We start from the raw sequence: 19971 nt of genomic DNA on the forward strand, positions 1-19971 counted from the left end.
CTGTTCCATTGATCTACATATCTGTTTTTGTGCCAGTACCATGCTGTTTTTTGTTACTATGGCTCTATAGTAATAGGTTAAGATCAGGTATGGTGAGACCACCAGTCTTATTTTTGTTGCTCAAAATTGTTATAGATATTCAAGGTTTTTTGCTTCCAAATGAATTTTTGGATTTTTTTTCTATTTCCATGAAGAATGCCATTGAAATTTTGATGGGGGTTGCATTAAATATGTAGATTGCTTTTGGTAAGATTGCCATTTTCACAATATTGTTTCTTCTGATCCAAGAATAAAGGATATCTTTCCATTTCCTAGAGTCTTCTGCAATTTCTCATTTGAGTGTTCCAAAGGTTTCATTGTAGAGATCCTTCACTTCCTTGGTTATGCTTATTCCCAGGTACTTTATTTATTTATTTATTTTTGATGAAATTGTGACAGGGAATGATCTCCTGATTTCATCCTCTGTGTGTTTGTTGTTAGCATATAGGAAGGCTACTTATTTCTGTGTGTTTATTTTGTATCCTGCTACCTGGCTATATGTGTTTATCAGTAGAGTCTTTAGGGTCCTTTATGTATAGAATCATGTCATTTGCAAATAATGATAATGATCTCTTCCTTTCCAATTTGTATCCCTTTTATGTGTGTCCCTTGCCTTATTACTATGACTAAGACTTCTAGTACTATATTAAATAAAAGTGGGGACAGTGGGCACCCTTGTCTTGTTCCTGATTTTAGTGGAAAACATTCAAGTTTTTCTCCCTTTAGTATTATGTTGGCTGTGGGTTTGTCATAAATAGCCTTTATTATATTGAGATATGTTCCTTGTATTCCCAGTCTCTGTAGGACTTTTATCATGAAGGGATGTTGGATTTTGTCAAATGCTTTCTCTGCATCTAATGAGAAGATCATGTGATTTTTGTTCTTCAGTCCATTTGTATAATGTATTATATTTATCGAATTGCATATGTTGAACCATCCCTGCATCTCTGGGATAAAGCTTACTTGGTCAGGGTGAATGACCTTTCTGATATATTCTTGTATTCTGTTTGCCAATATTTTGTTGAGAATTTTTGCATCTATGTTCAAGAGGGAGATTGGTCTATAATTTTTTTTGTTTGATCTCTGACTGGTTTTGGTATCAGGGTGATGCTGGCTTCATAGGAGGAGGTTGATAGGATTCCTCTTTTTCTATTTTATGGAAAAGTTTAAGAAGCATTGGTATTAGTTCTACCATGAAGGTCTGGTAAAATTCATCAGTGAATCCATCTGGGCCTGGACTTTTTTTAGTTGGGAGATTTGCTTGGATCTCCATACTTGTTACAGGTCTATTTTAGTGGTTAATCTCATCTTGATTTGATTTAAGTAGGTTATATAAATCAAGGAAATCATCCGTCTCTTTCAGAGTTTCAAACTAAGTGGAGTATATGTTCTTACAGTAAGTCCCTATGAGTTTTTTTAATTTCTCTGGTATCCTGATGGTGCATTTTTCATCTCTAATTTTATTAATTTGTGCCTCTTCTCTCTTTATCTTGGTCAGATTTGCTAAGGGTTTATCAATCTTGCTTATCTTTTTAAAGAACCAACACTTTATTTCATTGATTCTTTGGATTGTTTTGTCTTGTTTTGTTTTTGTTTCTATTTCATTAATTTCTGCCATAATCTTTATTACTTCTTCCTATCTACTGATTTTCATCTGCCTTGCTCTTCTTTTTCCAAGGCTTTAAGGTGAAGTATTAACTTGTTTACTTGCGACCTTTCTAATTTCTTAGTATAGGCACTTAAGGCTATAAATTTCCCTCTTAGTACTGCCTTCATTGTGTCCCCAAAGGTTTTGATATGTTGTGTTCTCATTATCATTTGACTCTATGAATTTTTTTCTTTAAAGATGAGCTTTTTAAACAAACCTATTGTTCAGTAATATAAACTACATGCCTAGGTATGAAGAAGTATGCCTTGTTTGTGGGAGACAAAGTATCTTGCCTTCCCTCCCGTGAAAACAAAACACTGATGCTCTGTGTTGAGAGAGATTGAAGACCTGGGCTGCCACTGCTTCTGTGTTCTCCAAGAGCTGCCTGTGTGTGTCTGTCTAATATGGCACTTATCCAGCATTGTGAAAAGTTATAATCTAATTGATCATCTCATTTATAATTTCTGTCTTTTTCTAAATTGACAATTTGCTTGGGGGTATATCATGTTACAAGAGTGGTGTGGGATTAAAATAGAACTACTAAAATGAAATGCGTGTAGTTCTTTGGGATGCTAAGTATGTTGTTATCATTATTGAGACATACTACTACATAGGTTTTCTGTGAGAATTGTGAGAAAGCATGGAAAACGTTAAAGAAGCAGAGAAAAGAAGTGTATAAATATAGATCATGATTCTCAGAATTGTTTTTATTGGCATGTGTGCAGTATAACCTTGAATATTTGGATGTCAGCCACAACCATGTGATAACGCTTGAGGGATTTAGAGGCCTGATGAAACTGAAGCACCTAGATTTGAGCTGGAATCAACTGAAAAAAACTGGTGATGAAATAAATGTGTTGTGCAAACATACCACAAGCCTTCTCACCCTTAATATTCAGCATAACCCCTGGCAAAAGGTATGAAACAGTAAAACCTTATTTCAAACCACTTCTTCACTGCTTTGATATTTCAAACAATTCAAATGTTACTACCAAAGGCTATAATTTTTGTTTGTTTTTTAACTTGTGCATTTGTAAAGTTTCCATCAGATTATACTCTTCTGTTCTCTTTCCCCCACTTCCATTCCACTGAGGGCCCTCCTCAGTGGGATTTTCTATGGCAGATTTTGTGTGACCTATAACAGTTTGAAAGCATTATGGCTTTAAGAGTGGTCAATGTAACCATTCAGAAGCCTAAAGAATTTACTGACTGTACCAGAACTCTAGTGCAATAACACATGTGAACCAAGTATAATATGACAATGAAGGAGACATACTATTAAGGATGAAATGTAATTTAATTGATAATATATCCTTAACTCTGGTTAATGAACATATTTTATAATTGCAACTTATAAATTGCATCATTTGTTCTTTATCTTAGGTTCAGAAATCACTTCTCACAAGTCTGCATTATAAAGCCATGTTCATTGATAAAAAGGAAATTTGAATGAATGGCATGCTTATCATTATAAAATATGTAATTTCATTATTCAGTGTTATATTTAAGTGTATTTTAAAGTATTTTAAATGATCCCCAAGTTTATATTTTCTACAAACCTTCATTCTCTGCTTCTTAAATGTATATAAAACTGGACATGGCAGTTTCACCTATAATCCCAGCACTTAAAAGTCAGAAACAGGAGGGTTTCAGGTTCAATGCCAGCCTAGGTTATGTTGTGAGACTATGTCTCCAAAATAAATAGATAAATAAATAAATAAATCTAACATTTTGAAAACCTAAGATGATTAGTTCCATTAAAGTGACCATATTAAATTTATATTAGTATGTTGCTTCAAGTTTGGCAAAATTGAATTACTTGTCTTTGTTTTTTTTTGCCAAAGCAGACTTCATGGATGATTCCAGTCCAGCCCTCTTTCTGGTGCCAAACTGGATGTCAAGGGCTAGAGATCACATTGAGCCCCACTCAGAGCTTGTAAGTCAGGCTGACTAGATAAACAGGAGCTGCTCAGTAGTTCTTCTAACTCACTTCACCACAGGCAATCTTCAGCAGCTCTTGGAATCTCCCCTAATCATAGCAGTAGACTCATTTCTTGAAAAAAAGGCTTAATTTTTATATAATTTAATTTCAATTAAAATTTAAAGAAATAAATCAAGCCTTTTAAATTGAATTTATTTATTAGAGAGAGATACAGGGTAAGAGAGAAAAAAATAGGTACACCAGGGCCTCCAGTCTCTGCAAACAAACTCCAGATGCAGGCACCATCTTGTGCATTTGGCTAATGTGGGTACTGGAGAATCGCACCTGGGTCCTTAGGCTTCACAAGCAAGTGTTTTAACTGCTAAGCCATTTCTCCAGCTCCGGTCTTTTATTTTTAATAATGTGTCGTAAACAAAGAGACATATAATTTTGAATTATATGAAAAGGAATAAGAGACATTCTTTCCTATCCTATAATACATATAATATTTCATGAAAAATTAAACTTTTTCTATTTTTCCCAAGCCAGCCACATTGAGACTGAGTGTTATTGGCAGATTAAAGACACTTACACATTTGGATGGACTGCTCATCTCTGAAGAAGAAACCACAGAAGCTGTGAAGTTTATTACTGGAACAAAGATTACTGAGGTTGGATTGTACTGATTAATACTTCTGATGCTGGTTTTCTTTCATTAAGATCTGATATTCAGGGCTCTGGAGATGGCTCAGTCAGTAAAGTACTTGCCATGCCAGCATGAGGACATGAATGATCCCCAGCACCCATGGGAAAATGCTAGGCATGGCAGCATGCCCCTTTAATCCCAGCACTGAGAAGTGACAAGCAGATCCCCAGAGCCCACTGGCTAAGATAATCTAACCAAACCAGTGAGAAACCCTGTCTTAAAAAGTAAGGTGAAGAGTGAATAAGAAAGACACCCCATCTCAGCCCCTGGCTTCTACAAACACATGCACAAATGTATACACACACACAAACACATACCACACACATTTTTTAGGTTTTTTTTTTTTTTAATTTGACAGAGAAAAAGGGGAGAGAGAAAGATTGAGAACGGGCTTGCCAGGACCTCCAGCCACTGCAAACGAACTCCAGATGCATGCACCCCCTTGTGCATGTGGCTAATAAGGTCCTGGGGAATTGAACCTGGGTCCTTTGGCTTTGCAGGCAAATGCCTTAACCACAAAGCCGTCCCTCCAGCCCCATACTACACACATTTTAACATGCATAACCACATAAACACACACTGAAAACAAATGCACATGAAAAGGGAAAGGTTTTGTAATCTCTCCTCTCATACTAGTAAAAATCAAGGTATAGTGATCATACTACTTGATTATTTTTCTTCTTTAATATGCCCCCATTTAAATATCAAGTGTGTACTAGTTATCTTCTCATTCTGGGACAAAACACTTGACTAGAAGCGTCTTACAGAAGTAAATGTTTTATTTCTGTTTACAGTTTTATGGGGAAGTTTCATCATGGTGGGGAAAGCGTGACAGAGTAGACAGCTGGACATCATATCTCCACATCAGCAGGGAGAAAGAAGAGAATGAGTTCTCTGCACTGGCAACTAGGTCTGGACTATAAAATCCCAAGGTCGGACCCAGTGACACACCTCCTCCAGCAGGGCCCCACCTCCCAAAGGTTTAATGAACTGAGGGTTGAGTGTGAGGCTTAATCAGAAACACATGAGGCTATAGAGGACATTGTATATTCAAATCATCACCAACTGGTTGTATGGATTCTCTCAACACAGCCCAACTACTGCCGAAATACCTCTAGGGTAACTTGTTTCTTCTTCTAGTACCCTGAATTCACCAGAGAGTATGAAGTTAACTTAAAAGCCTTGAGAAAGTATTTAGGAGATTATCTACTTAGTATTGATATTGTTTGTCTTTCTGGAACAAAACCTGTGAGCCTGTGGGGAGGGGAAATACCTGTACAATGTAGATTGAGAATGCTATAACTTGGCCTGGAGAAATGGCTTAGCAGTTAAGGCACTTGCCTGCAAAGTCAAAGGACCCAGGTTTGATTCCCCAGGACCCATACAAGCCAGAGAAACACAGTGGCACATGCATCTGGAAGTTTGTTTGTGTGCCCAGTATCTGTCTGTCTTTGCCTCTCCCCCACCCCCGACTCAAATAAATAAATAAGTAAAAATAAAATATTTTAAGAAAAGAATGCCATAACTGTAGGCTCTGGCAATGTGGAGTAGTGGTAAAGCATGTATTACTCATGGGTTTGTTTGTGAGCATAGAGAAACAGTATGGGCATGCTAGGGCCTCTTGCTGCTACAGACCAAATACAGACGTATAAACTACTTTGTGCATCTGGCTTTATGTGTATCAAATTTGTGCTGGTAGGCTTTACAAGCAAGTACCTGTAACCATCTCCCCAGCCCATGAAAATATTTTAAGACAAAGCAATAATCATGTTTGAAAATTATGTACTGGGCTATTCATCAGTCCTCGAAAATAGTCCTTGTAAATATATATAAATGAACATGTGCATGTTATGTCTTTTACTCATCATTTTTTTTCATTTTATTAGTTATCTCTCTTACAGCATTCTAGTTCTAAAGAGGAAAGACCACGAGTGCTTAGCATATGGCCTTCTGCCAAACTTTTGACACAGGTTTCAAGGATAGGACCACATTTACATCCAACTGAAAACTGGTATTTGAAGGTAAAAGTTCATTCTATCAAAACCAATATAAAAACTTAATTTGAGTTGTTCTTGCATCTTGAGTCTGTGAATCATTTGGAGGACACAGGTGGGAAAGGGCATAAGACTTTAAAGAGATAAGTTAAAATAAAATAAGAAAGGAACACTGAAAGGTGTGCCTTCTTAACAAATTTTAAGTTTACAGTACAATATTTTAAACTTTTGTCATAGTGTTGTACATTAGGTCCCCAAAATTCATTTATCTTGATCCACATTTGTCCCCAGTCCCTACTGACTAGTTCAACTATATTAGATTCTACACATAATTGAGATAACAATGTTTGATTTATAATATATACCTATCGAATCAAGTGGCATGCTTTAAACATTTGTATGTATTTATAATTTTAAAGTGTTCATTATGTTTCAATAAAGTGGGAAAAAATCAAAAAGACAGTTACTTTTAAAAGTTAACAAATGTATCATGTTTAAAAAAAACTAAAAAGGCCAAATACAGAATAGAGATTAGATGGGTCCTTACCTGTGGTTACCATGGAATTGGAGATTTAGGATAAAGGTAAGCTATGGGCTGAAAGGTGGCTTCTAAAAATATGTTTCAGCTCACTTTAAATGCTCAGATCCAGAGTTCAAGTCAAAATTCTGGTGGCAGAGGATCACAAATCTTGGCAAGCAAATAAGAGAAGGGGTGGGACCTCAGCCATGGGGGAGAAAGCCACAGAGCTCCAAGAACATGTCAGCCTCACATTTAGAGCTTACTTCAAGATAGAACCTGGGCTAAGAGAAACCTTGAAAATGAAAATTTTTGGTGACATTATTTTTGTTATGTGTTATATATTGATATTAAGCTTCAGTGAAGATCCAGTAACAGCCTTGGCTGATCCAAGTTCTAGAATTATAATGGCCCTTTAAATTTGTCCCAAGTCGGACTAAGATGGCCAGTTCTTTTTCTGTCTGTTCCACATTGGCAATGGGCCAAACTAGGAAGGGGTGTGACCTTCTGTGAGGTGGCTGTCTGTATCTGAGGCTGTCCCTAAAGGGGCAGACAGCTGATGGCTATGCCAGAAATCCTCCCAGTAGCTATAACAAGCCTTCACCACAGAGGGAAGCTGCCTGGCACATCACGGAGCCTGAAACACAATAAACTTCCCTGTCATAGTTAGTCTAGTCAGATTTTAGCTTTGCTGTAAATTAAGAGCTCCACCATATTTTTAGTTCCTGAAGGAATTCTTCAAACCTTTATGTATTATGTTTGAACTAGTTTGTAAATACTGTTTTTCAAAAATCTGATAACACTGAATTTATTTACAAGATTCAGAAGTAACATATTAATTGGAATTATTGCACAGATAACCGCCTTAAATTTTGATGGACAACATCTCTTCGAACTCACAAATTTAGAGAAACTGGAAAATTTGAAATGGGCATCATTCAGCAATAATAATCTCACTAAAATGGAAGGTTTGGAATCCTGTGTTAACTTGGAAGAGCTTACATTAGACAACAACTGCATCTCAAAAATAGAAGGTATAAAGCCAGGCATATGCCTGTAATCCCAGCTGTCAGAGGCTTGAGGTTGCACAGTCACCTTGAGTTTGAGGCCAGCTTGGACTAGAGTGAGACCCTGCCTTTAAAAAAAAAATAGAATAGAAGGTACTTGAGAACTGTTAAGTCACAAAATGTGAATGTCTAAACAAGAGCAAAAAACTCATAACACAAAGGATAGGGCCAAAAAGGAGATCTCTGGAGAAGCCCTGGGACGGTGGTAGACATTCTAAACACCTGTTGGTGGGATTTGTGATGACGTCTAAATAATGAAGTCAGCAAGCTGTCTTCTCCTCCTCACCTCGTTCTTCTCTGTACTATTACCAAACCTAATGAGTGCAGACTAGGGAGCCATGTGTGTAAAGTTTAGTAGCATATAGCTGAGGTGTGTTTTGAATTGTTAATGTTAAATGACATGTGTGAGTGAAGTACATTTTTCAAAAAATCAAACAGTCCAGTTCATTTTGTAAAACAGGGACTTCAGGTTGTATTTGGAAACTTGAAGACTAACAAAAATGAAATTGCATTTACTGGAAATAGAAACTCAGATGTTTCATGTGCTTTTTCTGTGGCATCACTGACAATTAATCACGTTTAATAATACCTCAGTCATGGAATGAATATAATTTATTTGACTTACTTAAAGTTCAGTAATAAAATATACCTTTCCATATCAGAGAGTATAAAAATTTCCTCCACATAACCAAGTTTCCAGTATTCAAGATTCTTCATTTTACCTCTGTTTGTTTTTATCTGCAGCTAAAAACCTAGCATTTAGGTAGCATGTTCTGGAACATATGAATTAAATATTTTCTGACTCCTTCCCACCTTCTGTTGTTTCCCTCACGTAATACTTTGAATCTGGAAATAAATCAGTAACTTACTGATAACCTCCTCTCAGTCCCCCTTTCTAAAATCATCTCATTCAATTCTATACCCCTTAGAAGTCGATTTCAGCATGATCCTTTGTGAATGAAGAAAGTAGGCTCAGAGTGACACAACTGATCTGTGGCTCTGTGTTTACTGTATTTGGAGCCAACTAGGACTCTGAAGTTCTTATCTGTCATGCAGGTGTGATGGTACATTCCAGTAACCCTAGCATTCATGGGTCTGTGACAGAAGGATTACAAATTCACAACCAGCCTGAACGACATAGTAAGACCCTGTCTCAAAACCAAAAAAATATCCCCATACTTCATACTTTGTGTCTTGTCCTGCACATACGCTTGTAAAGTACCTAATGCCTGTGGCAAACAGAAGGGTTAGACTCCGAAGAGAACTGCCATTTTCTTAACTCATTTCCAAGAGTACTAATAGGCATATAAAAAGGGAAAATTAGGTTAAGTGATTCTTTTTAATATAGCTGATTTCACAATTCCCATAGTGTTATGCTCTAGTTTCTTTTCTTTAGTGCTTTAAAAATGAGGGCTGCTGACTATTTTGACTCAAAATTTTTTTTCTGAGTTATTTTTATTTATTTATTTGAGAAAGAGAGAAGGAGGAGAGAGAGAATGGGCACATCAGGGCCATGAGCTACTGCAAACGAACTCCAGACGCATGTGCCACCATGTGCGTCTGGCTTACGTGGGAACTGGATAATTGAACCTGGGTCCTTAGGCTTCACTGGCAAGCACCCTAACCACTAAGCCATCTCTCCAGCCATATTTTGACTTTTATATAGCCTAGTAACATCAAGATATTTAAATTTTTGATTATATCATTTTTAAGATTAAAAGAAAAATTGTTTCGTATACAGTGCCTTTCCTTAACTCCCACGAAGAATGAATCTACTTAGAAATTTAAAATTAGAATTTGGTACAGAGGATGAGAATTTATGCACAAGCTTATCTCTTTCTGAAACAAAAGGAACAGCAATGATAGTTATTATTACCGAATCTTAAAGACACTTAAACTTAGAAAAATAGTAACAATAAAATGACCAGCCAGTTCTTTTTTGTAAGTTAACCGTTCAGTATTATCTGATCTTGTCCTGAATGTGCTTATTTTTCTAGGCCTCACCAAGATGACTAAGCTCACACGTCTCAGCATGAATAACAACCTTCTCACTGGCTTGGACAAGCACGCTTTCGATGACATGCTCCATCTTCACTCCCTTTCTCTTGAGAACAACAGAATCACTTCCCTGAGTGCTCTACAGAAAACTTACACTCTCATTGAATTGTACATAAGCAACAACTATATTTCTGTGAATCAAGAAATCTATAATTTAAAGGTGACCATTTCTCATCATGGCAATTTCTTGCTTTAAAAAACACTTATCCTAGCCAGGCGTGGTGGCGCATGCCTTTAATCCCAGCACTCTGGAGGTAGAGGTAGGAGGATCACCATGAGTTCGAGGCCACCCTGAGAATACATACTGAATTCCAGGTCAGCCTGGGCTAGAGCAAGACCCTACCTTGAAACCCCTCCCAAAATAATAATAATAATAATAAAACCTCACTACTTAGTAATACTTACTGCTCAGAATTTGTAGGAAAATTTGTAAGTGTTGAAAGCTTATTGTTTATATGAGAAATTATAAATTATTTAATTTAAATCTATGTGGCAGGATATGAGAATAAGAATAATAGACCTAGAATTGCAAAAATAAAAAAGCATTTATGCAATGGAAGCATTGCTCATTGCATAGAATTTGTAGAAAAATATAAAGAAAAAATAATAATTATTTAAAAATAATTGCATTCTACTTATGTTAACACATAAACATGTGTAGTTGTAACCATAATGACCCAATTGTGATAAATATGGGAAATAACTTATTATAAATATGTATCAATAGCAAAAAGTAATTTGTTACATTACAATATTTTTATGATGTACATAATGACTTGGATTATATTCATCCCCCTTTTTTACAGTCTCATCCCCTCTGTTCCTTAGTTTGATCTTCCATGTCCTTTATAATTTCTCCTTTAATCCCATGCCTCCCATAAATTCCATGTATGAGTGAAAATAAGTAATATTTGTCTTTTGAGACTGGCTTTTTCCCTTAACAGAATCACCTCCAGTTCCTTCAAATGACATAATTTTGTTCTTCTTTATGGTTGACTATTATATAGGATGTATATTACATTTTTATCATCTATCCATTGTTGGCCACTGAAGCATATGTTTGCAGGTACATGCATAGTAAGCTAACTTCATTTGGGTGGGGCATACTCAATAGTAATAAAATCAAATCATAGATGATAGCTCTGTTTTTAAATTTTGAAGAAACCTGTACTGAATTCCATAATGTCTAGACAACTTTACATTCCAAGAAATCATTTATAGGTATTCCTTTCTTCCCCACATCCTTGATGATATTTAGGGGTTTTTTGTTTTGTTTTGTTTTGTTTTCTTGATGATCCCATTCTGGCTGGGATAAGATAAATCCTAATGTAGTCTTGATTTGCATTTTCCTGATGGCTAAAGATATTGAATATTTTTTGTGAATTTATTGGCCATTTGTACATCTTCATTTGAGAAGTGTCTTATTTAGTTTATTTGCTCATTTCTTTTTTTAAAATATTTTTTATTATTAGTTTTGTACTTAGTGAATACAGTCAAGTTGGTACCATTGTTAGCCTCCTCCCTATACTCCCCCCTCCCCAGACCCCTCCTTGTTTGAGGTATATGGGTCATGCATTGTGGAGTTAGCCCGCAGTTATGGGTAGGAGGAAATGTCTCTGTGTATCATGACCCAAGTGTGGCTCTGACATTCTTTCTGCCCCCTCTTTTGCAAAATTTCCCTGAGCCATGTTGGGTTCATTTTAGGTCTGCTTCAGTGATGAGGTCTTGGGAGCCTCTGTGTCTCTGAATATCTGATTTGGTAGGAGTTGATTGTTCTCTGTGTCAATCTCCTTCACCCTTGTGCTGGTACCAGGTTCACCAAGAAAACAGCACCCTTGCTTGTTTCGCCAATTATTCTTAGTTTAAGCTGGGGCCCCTTTGAGGTATGATGGGGTGGTTCTCTCCTTAGGATCTGTGTCTATCTGAAAAAGAGAAGCAGATTCTCCAACAGAGAGTAAAGCTAGCACCAGAAAAATGGGATAACCCTTATTATTATTTTTTTTTAGAGAGAATTTAATAGGTGTAGGCCCTCTTGTAGCCCATGATTGGTGATAGCTTGATAATGGAGAACGGGCTTATTTTTGGATATGGTTCTGACTACTTTCCCAGCTCCAGCTATGGATTCCGTTACACTGAGTGGGTCAGTTAGCCATATCAAGAGCAGTTGATTTCCCACCATGGCTAAGCGCCACTATTGCACTTGTGTGAGCATGACAACAGGTTATTTCCTGTTAAGTAGGTTGACCCCTGAGTTGCTTGGACAGATATTAGTCATTTTCCTCCAGTCACCTATGTAGCACCTTCTGGCACTAGACAAACTGACTGGGGACTTACTCTCTTCCAGCTTCCAGTCTTGTCATTCCATGTTACATGTCAACCACATATTGTGTCTTCAGCAATAGGGTCATCAAGTACTCTGACAGAAATCTGTCATTCTTTTAGGAAACCTTGTAGGTCTCTCTGATCAAAGCTCATTGTGAATGATAGACACCTGCTGGTACTGGAAGTAACAGGTCAGTGTCCAGGAAGAGAAGGAAGAAAAAGATAAGTAATATAAAACAGTTAGAGAGAAGAGGGAGAGAGAGAGAAGCAGTAGAAGATTAAGGTCAGTCTTCATCATACCTTCTCCAGTGCCTTGTGACTCAGGTATTCCCTCTAAGGGCCTGGTTCAACCATTTGGTCTGCCTTTATGATGTAGAATTTTATGGTACCATTGCTGTTTGGGTCTACATTTGTGTCCCCCACCCCCTTCCTTGCCCTTCCCTCCCTCCTCACCCACCCTGTTGTCTGGTCTTCGAGATGCTTGCTGGATATGTCGACATCTTGGGTAGATTTTTGCTCTTTTGGTATTTAACTTTTTGAGGCTTTTATGTATTTTCAATATTAATCCAAATTTTTTAAATTTATTTTATTAGTTTTCTATTCTGCAAGTACAGGCAGTTTGGTACCATTATTCGGCTCATCCATGACCTACACCCTCCCCATTGAACCTTCGTTGTTGAAGTATATGGGTCGTGCATTGTGGAGTTAGCCCACAGTTATTGGTACGATAAATGTCTCTGTATATCATGACCCAACATGTGGCTCTGACATTCTTTCCACCCCCTCTTCCGCAAAATTTCCCTGAAACATGTTGGGTTCATTTTTGGTTTGCTTCAGTGATGAGGTATTGGGGGCCTCTGGGGCTCTGACTCTGATTTGGAAGGTGTTGATTTTTCTCTGTGTTGGTCTCCTTCCCCCTTGTTCACCAGGAAAACAGCACCCTTGCTTGTTTTGCCAACTTTTCTAAGTTTCAGCTGGGGCCCTTTTGAGCTATGATGAGGTGGCTCTCTCCTTAGGGTCTGCATCTATCTGAAAAAGAGAAGCAGATTCTCCAACAGAGAGTAAGTTAGCACCAGGACAAATGAGATAGCCCTTACTTTTTTTTATAGAGAGTTTAATAGGTGTAGGCCCTCTTGTAGCCTATGATTGATGGTAGCTTAATATTGGAGAGTGGGCTTATGTTTGGATATGGTTCTGACTTGTTTCCCAGCTCCAGCTATGGGTCTCGTACCACTGAGGGAATGAGTTAGCCGAATCAAGAGCAGTTGGTTCCCCACCATCCTGGTAATTCTTTTCATGTGAAGACTTTAATTTGATGCAACCCTGTTTGTAATTCCTGAGCACTGAAGACCTATTCAGAAGACCATTATTTTGCCTACATCTTGAAGCATTTCACTTATGTTTTCCTCTAGTGCTTTCAAAGTTTCAGGTCTTATAATAAGAATTCTGATCCATTTTGAGTTGGTTTTCATTCACAGTAAGAGATGGGAATCCAGTTTCATTCTTCTACATGTGGACAGTTAAAGAGGTTTTTTTCCCCAACATATATTTTTGGCAGTTTTGTGAAGAATCAGCTGACTGCAGCTGTTTGAACTTAAGTCTATTTCATTGATCTATATATCTGAGTTTTTTTGTTTTTGTTTTTTGAGTATCATATTGTTTTTGTTACTCTGCTCCTGTAGTGGTTTAAAGTCAAGTGGTGTAACTTTTTTCATGTTCAAATTCCTTCTAACAAATGCTGCCTCTAACAGTACTAAAGATTACCAAACTTGGTATGGGAATATGATTGTTTTACATAGTTCTGTTCTCAATACAATTTTCAGTTATTTCTCATTATTTTTACCAGTGGCTTCAACTCTTTCTGGTCATTTTTATTCATGTTTGCTCACATTGATTCCTCTAGACTATAACTAGCTTTACTAAAGATTTGAACAAAACAGAGGGTTTTCTCAACACAACATAGATTTTCCTTTAAATGCAATGTCTGGCTTCATTGTTATTTAAGTTCACAGCCACTTCCAAGTTCTATGAGTCTTACAGTAACTTCTCTTATGGCCCTTTTCCCCCCTTGTATATGTATGTGTGTATGTAATATGGCATATGTACATGTATGTGTGCTTTCAGTGCCCTGTGATTCCGGTGCTCACTTGCAGGGACTCGGTGTAGCATGTCTCACTCCATTACTCTTCTGCCTGTTCTTATTTGAGCCAGAGTATCTTACTGATGAAAAGGTTGCTGGGGTTGATTCCCTGAACTTTGCCGCTCTTTGCAGAACTTGAGTTAGAAGTGAGTGTGGCCCCATCCAGCTGCTTAAGTGGGATCTGGTGACTGGAACTCAGCCAGTTACAGGCCTCCTCAAGCTCTCGCTCTCAAGCTTGTGCAGTTAAAGGACATTTAACCACTGAGCCATCTCTCCAGCCCACAGTGACCGCTTTTGCCAGTGTTTCTTTCTTACCAAAACCCTGTGTCCATCCTTCATCATATTCTCCCAACATAACTTCTAAAGCTAAAAAAAGCAACCTAATTAGCTATTATTTTGCATTGTAAGACTTTTTGCATTATGGTTTGGAGATATCTCATTTTTAACTCCCCCTTTCTACGCCTACTCAGCAAAGGCACCTCAAAGTGTCTAGAATAATGGGAAAACATTTGTCTTAAGATTTAATCCACCTGCCTTATCAGACAGCAATAGCATTTCAAGTTTATCTGCTTTCAAATGTCAATATGAATTCATTCCTATTGTGCCTGTCCATACACAAACATATAATTAAACAGGTCAATATTTCATAACTAAAGTGTGTTTTCTTAAACATATCAAAGTTTTCTGAGCCTTTACCACTGATAATGCATTTAATGCCAACATCCTAAAAAGACTTGTGATTATATAACATAGATCACAGAAATGTTGGCAACAATTATTACTTAGTGATCCAAAGGATAACCACTGCACTTAAAAGTAAAGCTGCAAACACTTAATTTCTATGAAATTTATAGATAATTTTCATATTAAAATTCAAGGTTGGCTAGCATCTTAAAGTAAAAAAACTTGTTGGAGTTTTATTTATATATAGAAATGAATGTTTTTATTGCCTAGGGTTTATGCAATTTGGTCATTCTAGACATATATGGAAACATTATTATATGGAACCAAGAAAACTACCGGTTGTTTATAATATTTCATCTTCTGGAACTGAAAGCCTTGGATGGAATCTCAATTGTAAGTTGTTTTGTGATTCATATTATTTGATCCATATTATGTGTTTACATACTCATCATCCATAATCATTTTTAACATTGCTTATCATTAGCAAATATAGATCAAATGATTTTCTAGTTTTACTTTTAGAAAGGTTGTCAAATTATGACTTTTGGGGCAAATGTGATCAACCACTTACTTTGTAATAAAACTATTTTATTACAAACAATTAGGAACTTTAATTATATCTGAAATGTACATCCACAGAAATAGTTGAGTTTGATGGAATAAATTGGGACTATACATATATGACTCATCTCCTGCTAGGCAATCAGCTTTTTTTTGTCATTCCGATGGGTCTTCAGTCTTCCTGATATTTGCTGCCATCTGTTAAAAAGCAGATTCTCCAGCCAGGAGTGAGAGCAGCATGGATCAAAGGGGATAAACATAGGCACTTAGCAGACTTTTGATGGGCATGATCTCTCCTTGTAGCCAAACACTGGAAGTTTCCCTCTAGGGTCTATGACCTTCCAAACTATAGGATTTTGACTTGGTTCTCAATACCAGACATGAATTCCCTCCCACTGAGCATGCCTCTTATTCAATCTAAGAGCAACTGATTGCCCAATAACTTATGTGCCATTATTGTACCCATGGGCACATCTTGGAGAGGCTGAATTTTTAAGTCTATTTGTTCACCTCTATTAATAGTGGATAATTTCTCTTTTTCTGTCTTCATTTCTTCCATCTGTTCTACCTATTGCAGTTCTTTAGTTATAATATTTTTTTCAGTTAGAAAATTTTTGTTTCACATCATTTACTTCTTTGCTAATGCTTTTTATTTCTTATAGTAATCACTTTGTTTTAGTATTTGTTTCTAGCATATCCATAATTAATTTCTGAAGCTTTTTATGAGGAGCACTTATATAGTTACAAAATCCCTGTTGTTTCTAGAATTATTGTCTGTTGTATTTTCACACTCAACTTGAGATTTTCTTGGTTCTTAACATAAGATACTTCTCTGTTTTATTCTGGATATCTTGTAGAGCATAAACAGTCTATTTTAGCAAACCTCCCTTGACAATGCATCAGTGAGGAGGTGATGGGGCAACCACTTTGTTGCTGTAAGGTAGTAGGAGGAGTTCCCTTATTTGGCATCTTGATTACCTGAAATGTATAGTTCATTAACTGCTAGGTTTCCCATCTGGCCTCTGTTTCATCGCTCTGGCTGGGAGTCAAAGGGACTGTTTCTATTTCCCATAGCATTCCACTGATTCGTCTCAGCTAGGAGGTAATATTAATGCTTCTCAGGCACTTTGTTATTATTGCCACAAGTGGCAATGAGGCTCCTCATGTGGTCTCCTGCAACACTTTGGTTGGTTGGTTGGTTGGTTGGTTTGTTATGCTGAAAAGGCATTAAAAGTTGAGGCTTTTCTCCAACAGGGGAATGATAGAGGATTGTCCTGTTATGGCTTGGCAAGTCTAAGAAGCTCATTCTGCTTTTGCTGGTGGGGGTGGGGATGGCAACAAAGTTCACTTTATGGTATCTGGGTGGAGCAAACCTATTATTGTCTAAAGGTTTAAAGGTTTTCTGTCTTGTGATAATCGTTGTATATGTGGCAAAAAAAAAAAAAATCTAGGATAGGGTATCATTCCTCAGACCTCATAGTTTCGTGTGTGTGTGTGTGTGTCTGTGTGTGTGTGTCTGTGTGTCTGTGTGGTGTGCACATGTGAGCTTGGTCATGGGGCTAGTTGTACATACTGGAAGAAATAGAAGTGAGTCCCCTGCATTTTCATCTGGAGTCAGAGAATTAATATGATTTTGTCATATGTAAGAAAGATATTACTTTCTAAATATCTTCATATAGGAACCATCAGAGATTGAGAATGCAAAAGATTTGTTTGGTGGCAGACTGACCTCTGACATGATTGCAGAACGACAAGGGCATTCAAACTTTACCCAAATGCAAGAACTGAATTGGACTTCATCATCTATTAGGTACAATCTTATTATATGCACTTGGCATTATAACCAAATATGTACTTATAAACAATTTTCTGAATTTCCTACATTTATAATTATGTCTAAATCTATTCAATAATTCATCTAACCTACCTCAAATCTCATACTATCACCATCACACACACACATATATATATATATGTGTGTGTATATGCACATTTTTTTTCAGTTTGTCAAGGTAGGGTCTCATTCTAGCCCAGGCTAACTTGGAATTCTCTATGTAGTCTCAGGCTGTCCTCGAACTCATGTCAATCCTCCTATCTCTGCTTTCCAAGTGCTGGCACTAAAGGCACGTACCACCATGCCTGGATAATTATTTTTATGTATTTATTTATTTGAGAAAGAGGGAAAGAATGGGTGCGCCAGGGCCTCTAGCCGCTGCAAGGAGCTCCGGATGCATGTGCCCCCTCATGCATCTTGGGTCCTGGAGAGTTGAACCAGGATCCTTTGGCTTTGCAGGCAAACACCTTAGCCACTAAGCCATCCCTCCAGCCCTGGATTGTCATTTTTATCATTAGACACATGATTTAAAATGTTTCCAAATTTTTTCTCAGATATGTATCTCTCCTTTTTCTTTAAAACTTTATATGATTTTATTCTTTTAGTTGGCATACAGAAATTTAATTATCATTCATTTTCAAATGCACTTTCTTTTGTTGATTTTTGTCCTGCCCTCCTTATCCCCAGTCTGCCTCTCTCCCCCAGTTTCTCTCTCCCCCTCTAATATTTTAACCCCTTCTGTTTACAGTCACATGCAACCCTTTTGCTTTCCCTCAGCCCCCTTCTAGCTCATGTCTTTGTATTTGTGTTTGGTTTCCATTCTACCTTTATAGGTTTTACCTAAATTTGAGCCCCATATATACATACTTAGAGTATTACAAGCTATGACCTGCATCTTAGAGAGAACATGCAATTTTGGTCTTTCTGAGTTTGGGTCACTTCGTTTAATATAATTCTTTCCAGGTCCATCCATTTCTCTACAAATTTCATAATTACACTTTTCCATACTGTTGAATAGAGTTCCATTGCATATGTACCACAGTTTTATAACTCATTTGGTGATGGCCATATAGGTGTTTCTAATTTTTAGCTATTGTAAATAGAGCAGCAATATACATGATGTGCAGGTGTCTCTGTGATAGTGTGTGCCATCCTTAGTATATATGTCCAACAACCATCCTTACTAGCTGTAGCTTTTATATCTTGCTTATTTTGACAAAACTCAATTACATACTAAGAAAATCATAAAGATCAAGTCAGTGAAAAATCTGTAGTACTTATAATTGTATGTAATTTATTAATAAGAACATATATAATAGAGGTGAATATGGTAGTATTTTATTCAGGCTCTTGACTTGTCTGGCAGCTTCTCTAATGACATCACAGCTCTCAAATGCCATTTTCAGATTGCAGAACTGAATGTCAAAAGGAGATCTTGGGGCTGGAGAGATGACTCCATGTTTAAGGGACTTGATTGTAAAACCAGCGATCTGTGTTCGATTCCCCAGTATCCACATAAAGCCAGATACACAAAGTGGTGCATGCATCTGGACTTTGTTTGCAGTGGCAAGAGTCCTGGGCATGCCCATTCTGTCTCTGTCTCTGTCTCTGTCTCTCTCTCTCTCTGTCTCTCTCTCTCTCTCTCTCTCTCTCTTGCTCATTCACTCTCTTCTTGCAAATAAATAAGTCATAAGAAGAGTTGAGAACCCAAATTATTTTTAAAAAATTTAAAAAAAGATCTTGGGCTGGAAAGATTGCTCAGTGGTTAAGGTGCTTTCCTGCAAAGCCTAGCTACCTAGGTTTGATTCCCCAGTACCCATGTAAAGCCAGATGAATAAAGTAGTGCATGTGGTTGGAGGTGGTTTGTAGCTGCTGGAGGCCCTGGTGCATTTTCTCCCTCTCTCCCTCCCCCCCACCCGTCTGTCTCTCTCTTTATCTATACATATATATAAATATATATATATATATATATGTGTGTATTCTTCTCAATCTCTCTTTGCTTGCTTGCAAATAATTTTTTTAAAGATCTTTCCAAATTATGCAAACAATGGTGTTAGACTGGCAACCAGATCAATGCTAATTTTGCTCTATCAAAAGCCAAAGGAAAGAAACGGAATGAGAAACCCACAACAGGCATACAGATGATCACATATGAATATCATTTTTATCTGCTTCTCTTGTTGTAGAAATATAAGGTGTTTGCTGTATTTATTTATTTATTTATTTATTTATTTATTTATGAGTGACAAACAGAGAGAGAAAGAGGCAGACAGAGATACATAGAGAATGGGAGCACCAGGGCCTCCAGCCACTGCAAAGGAACTCCAGTTGCATGTGCCCCCTTGTGCATCTGCCTAACATGGGTCCTGGGGAGTTGAGCCTTGAACCAGGGTCCTTAGGCTTCACAGGCAAGTGCTTAACCGCTAAGCCATCTCTCCAGCCCAGCTGTCCATATTTTATCTCTAATCCAATGCACTCTG

At 37.2% G+C, this 19971-nt stretch overlaps 1 protein-coding gene across 1 annotated transcript in view; it reads left to right on the forward strand.

Moving 5' to 3' along the window:
• Lrrc9 (leucine rich repeat containing 9) overlaps positions 1–19971 on the forward strand; it is a 94842-nt gene that overhangs the window by 46739 nt on the left and 28132 nt on the right. The window contains exons 18-24 of the mRNA XM_045154699.1: positions 2413–2604; positions 4154–4279; positions 6201–6335; positions 7682–7859; positions 9890–10110; positions 15367–15489; positions 17337–17467. Coding sequence (XP_045010634.1) covers positions 2413–2604; positions 4154–4279; positions 6201–6335; positions 7682–7859; positions 9890–10110; positions 15367–15489; positions 17337–17467 — 1106 coding nt within the window. The remainder of the gene's footprint in view (positions 1–2412; positions 2605–4153; positions 4280–6200; positions 6336–7681; positions 7860–9889; positions 10111–15366; positions 15490–17336; positions 17468–19971) is intronic.

The sequence above is a fragment of the Jaculus jaculus genome, chromosome 7, assembly GCF_020740685.1.
Source record: "Jaculus jaculus isolate mJacJac1 chromosome 7, mJacJac1.mat.Y.cur, whole genome shotgun sequence".
Classification (NCBI taxonomy): domain Eukaryota; kingdom Metazoa; phylum Chordata; class Mammalia; order Rodentia; family Dipodidae; genus Jaculus; species Jaculus jaculus.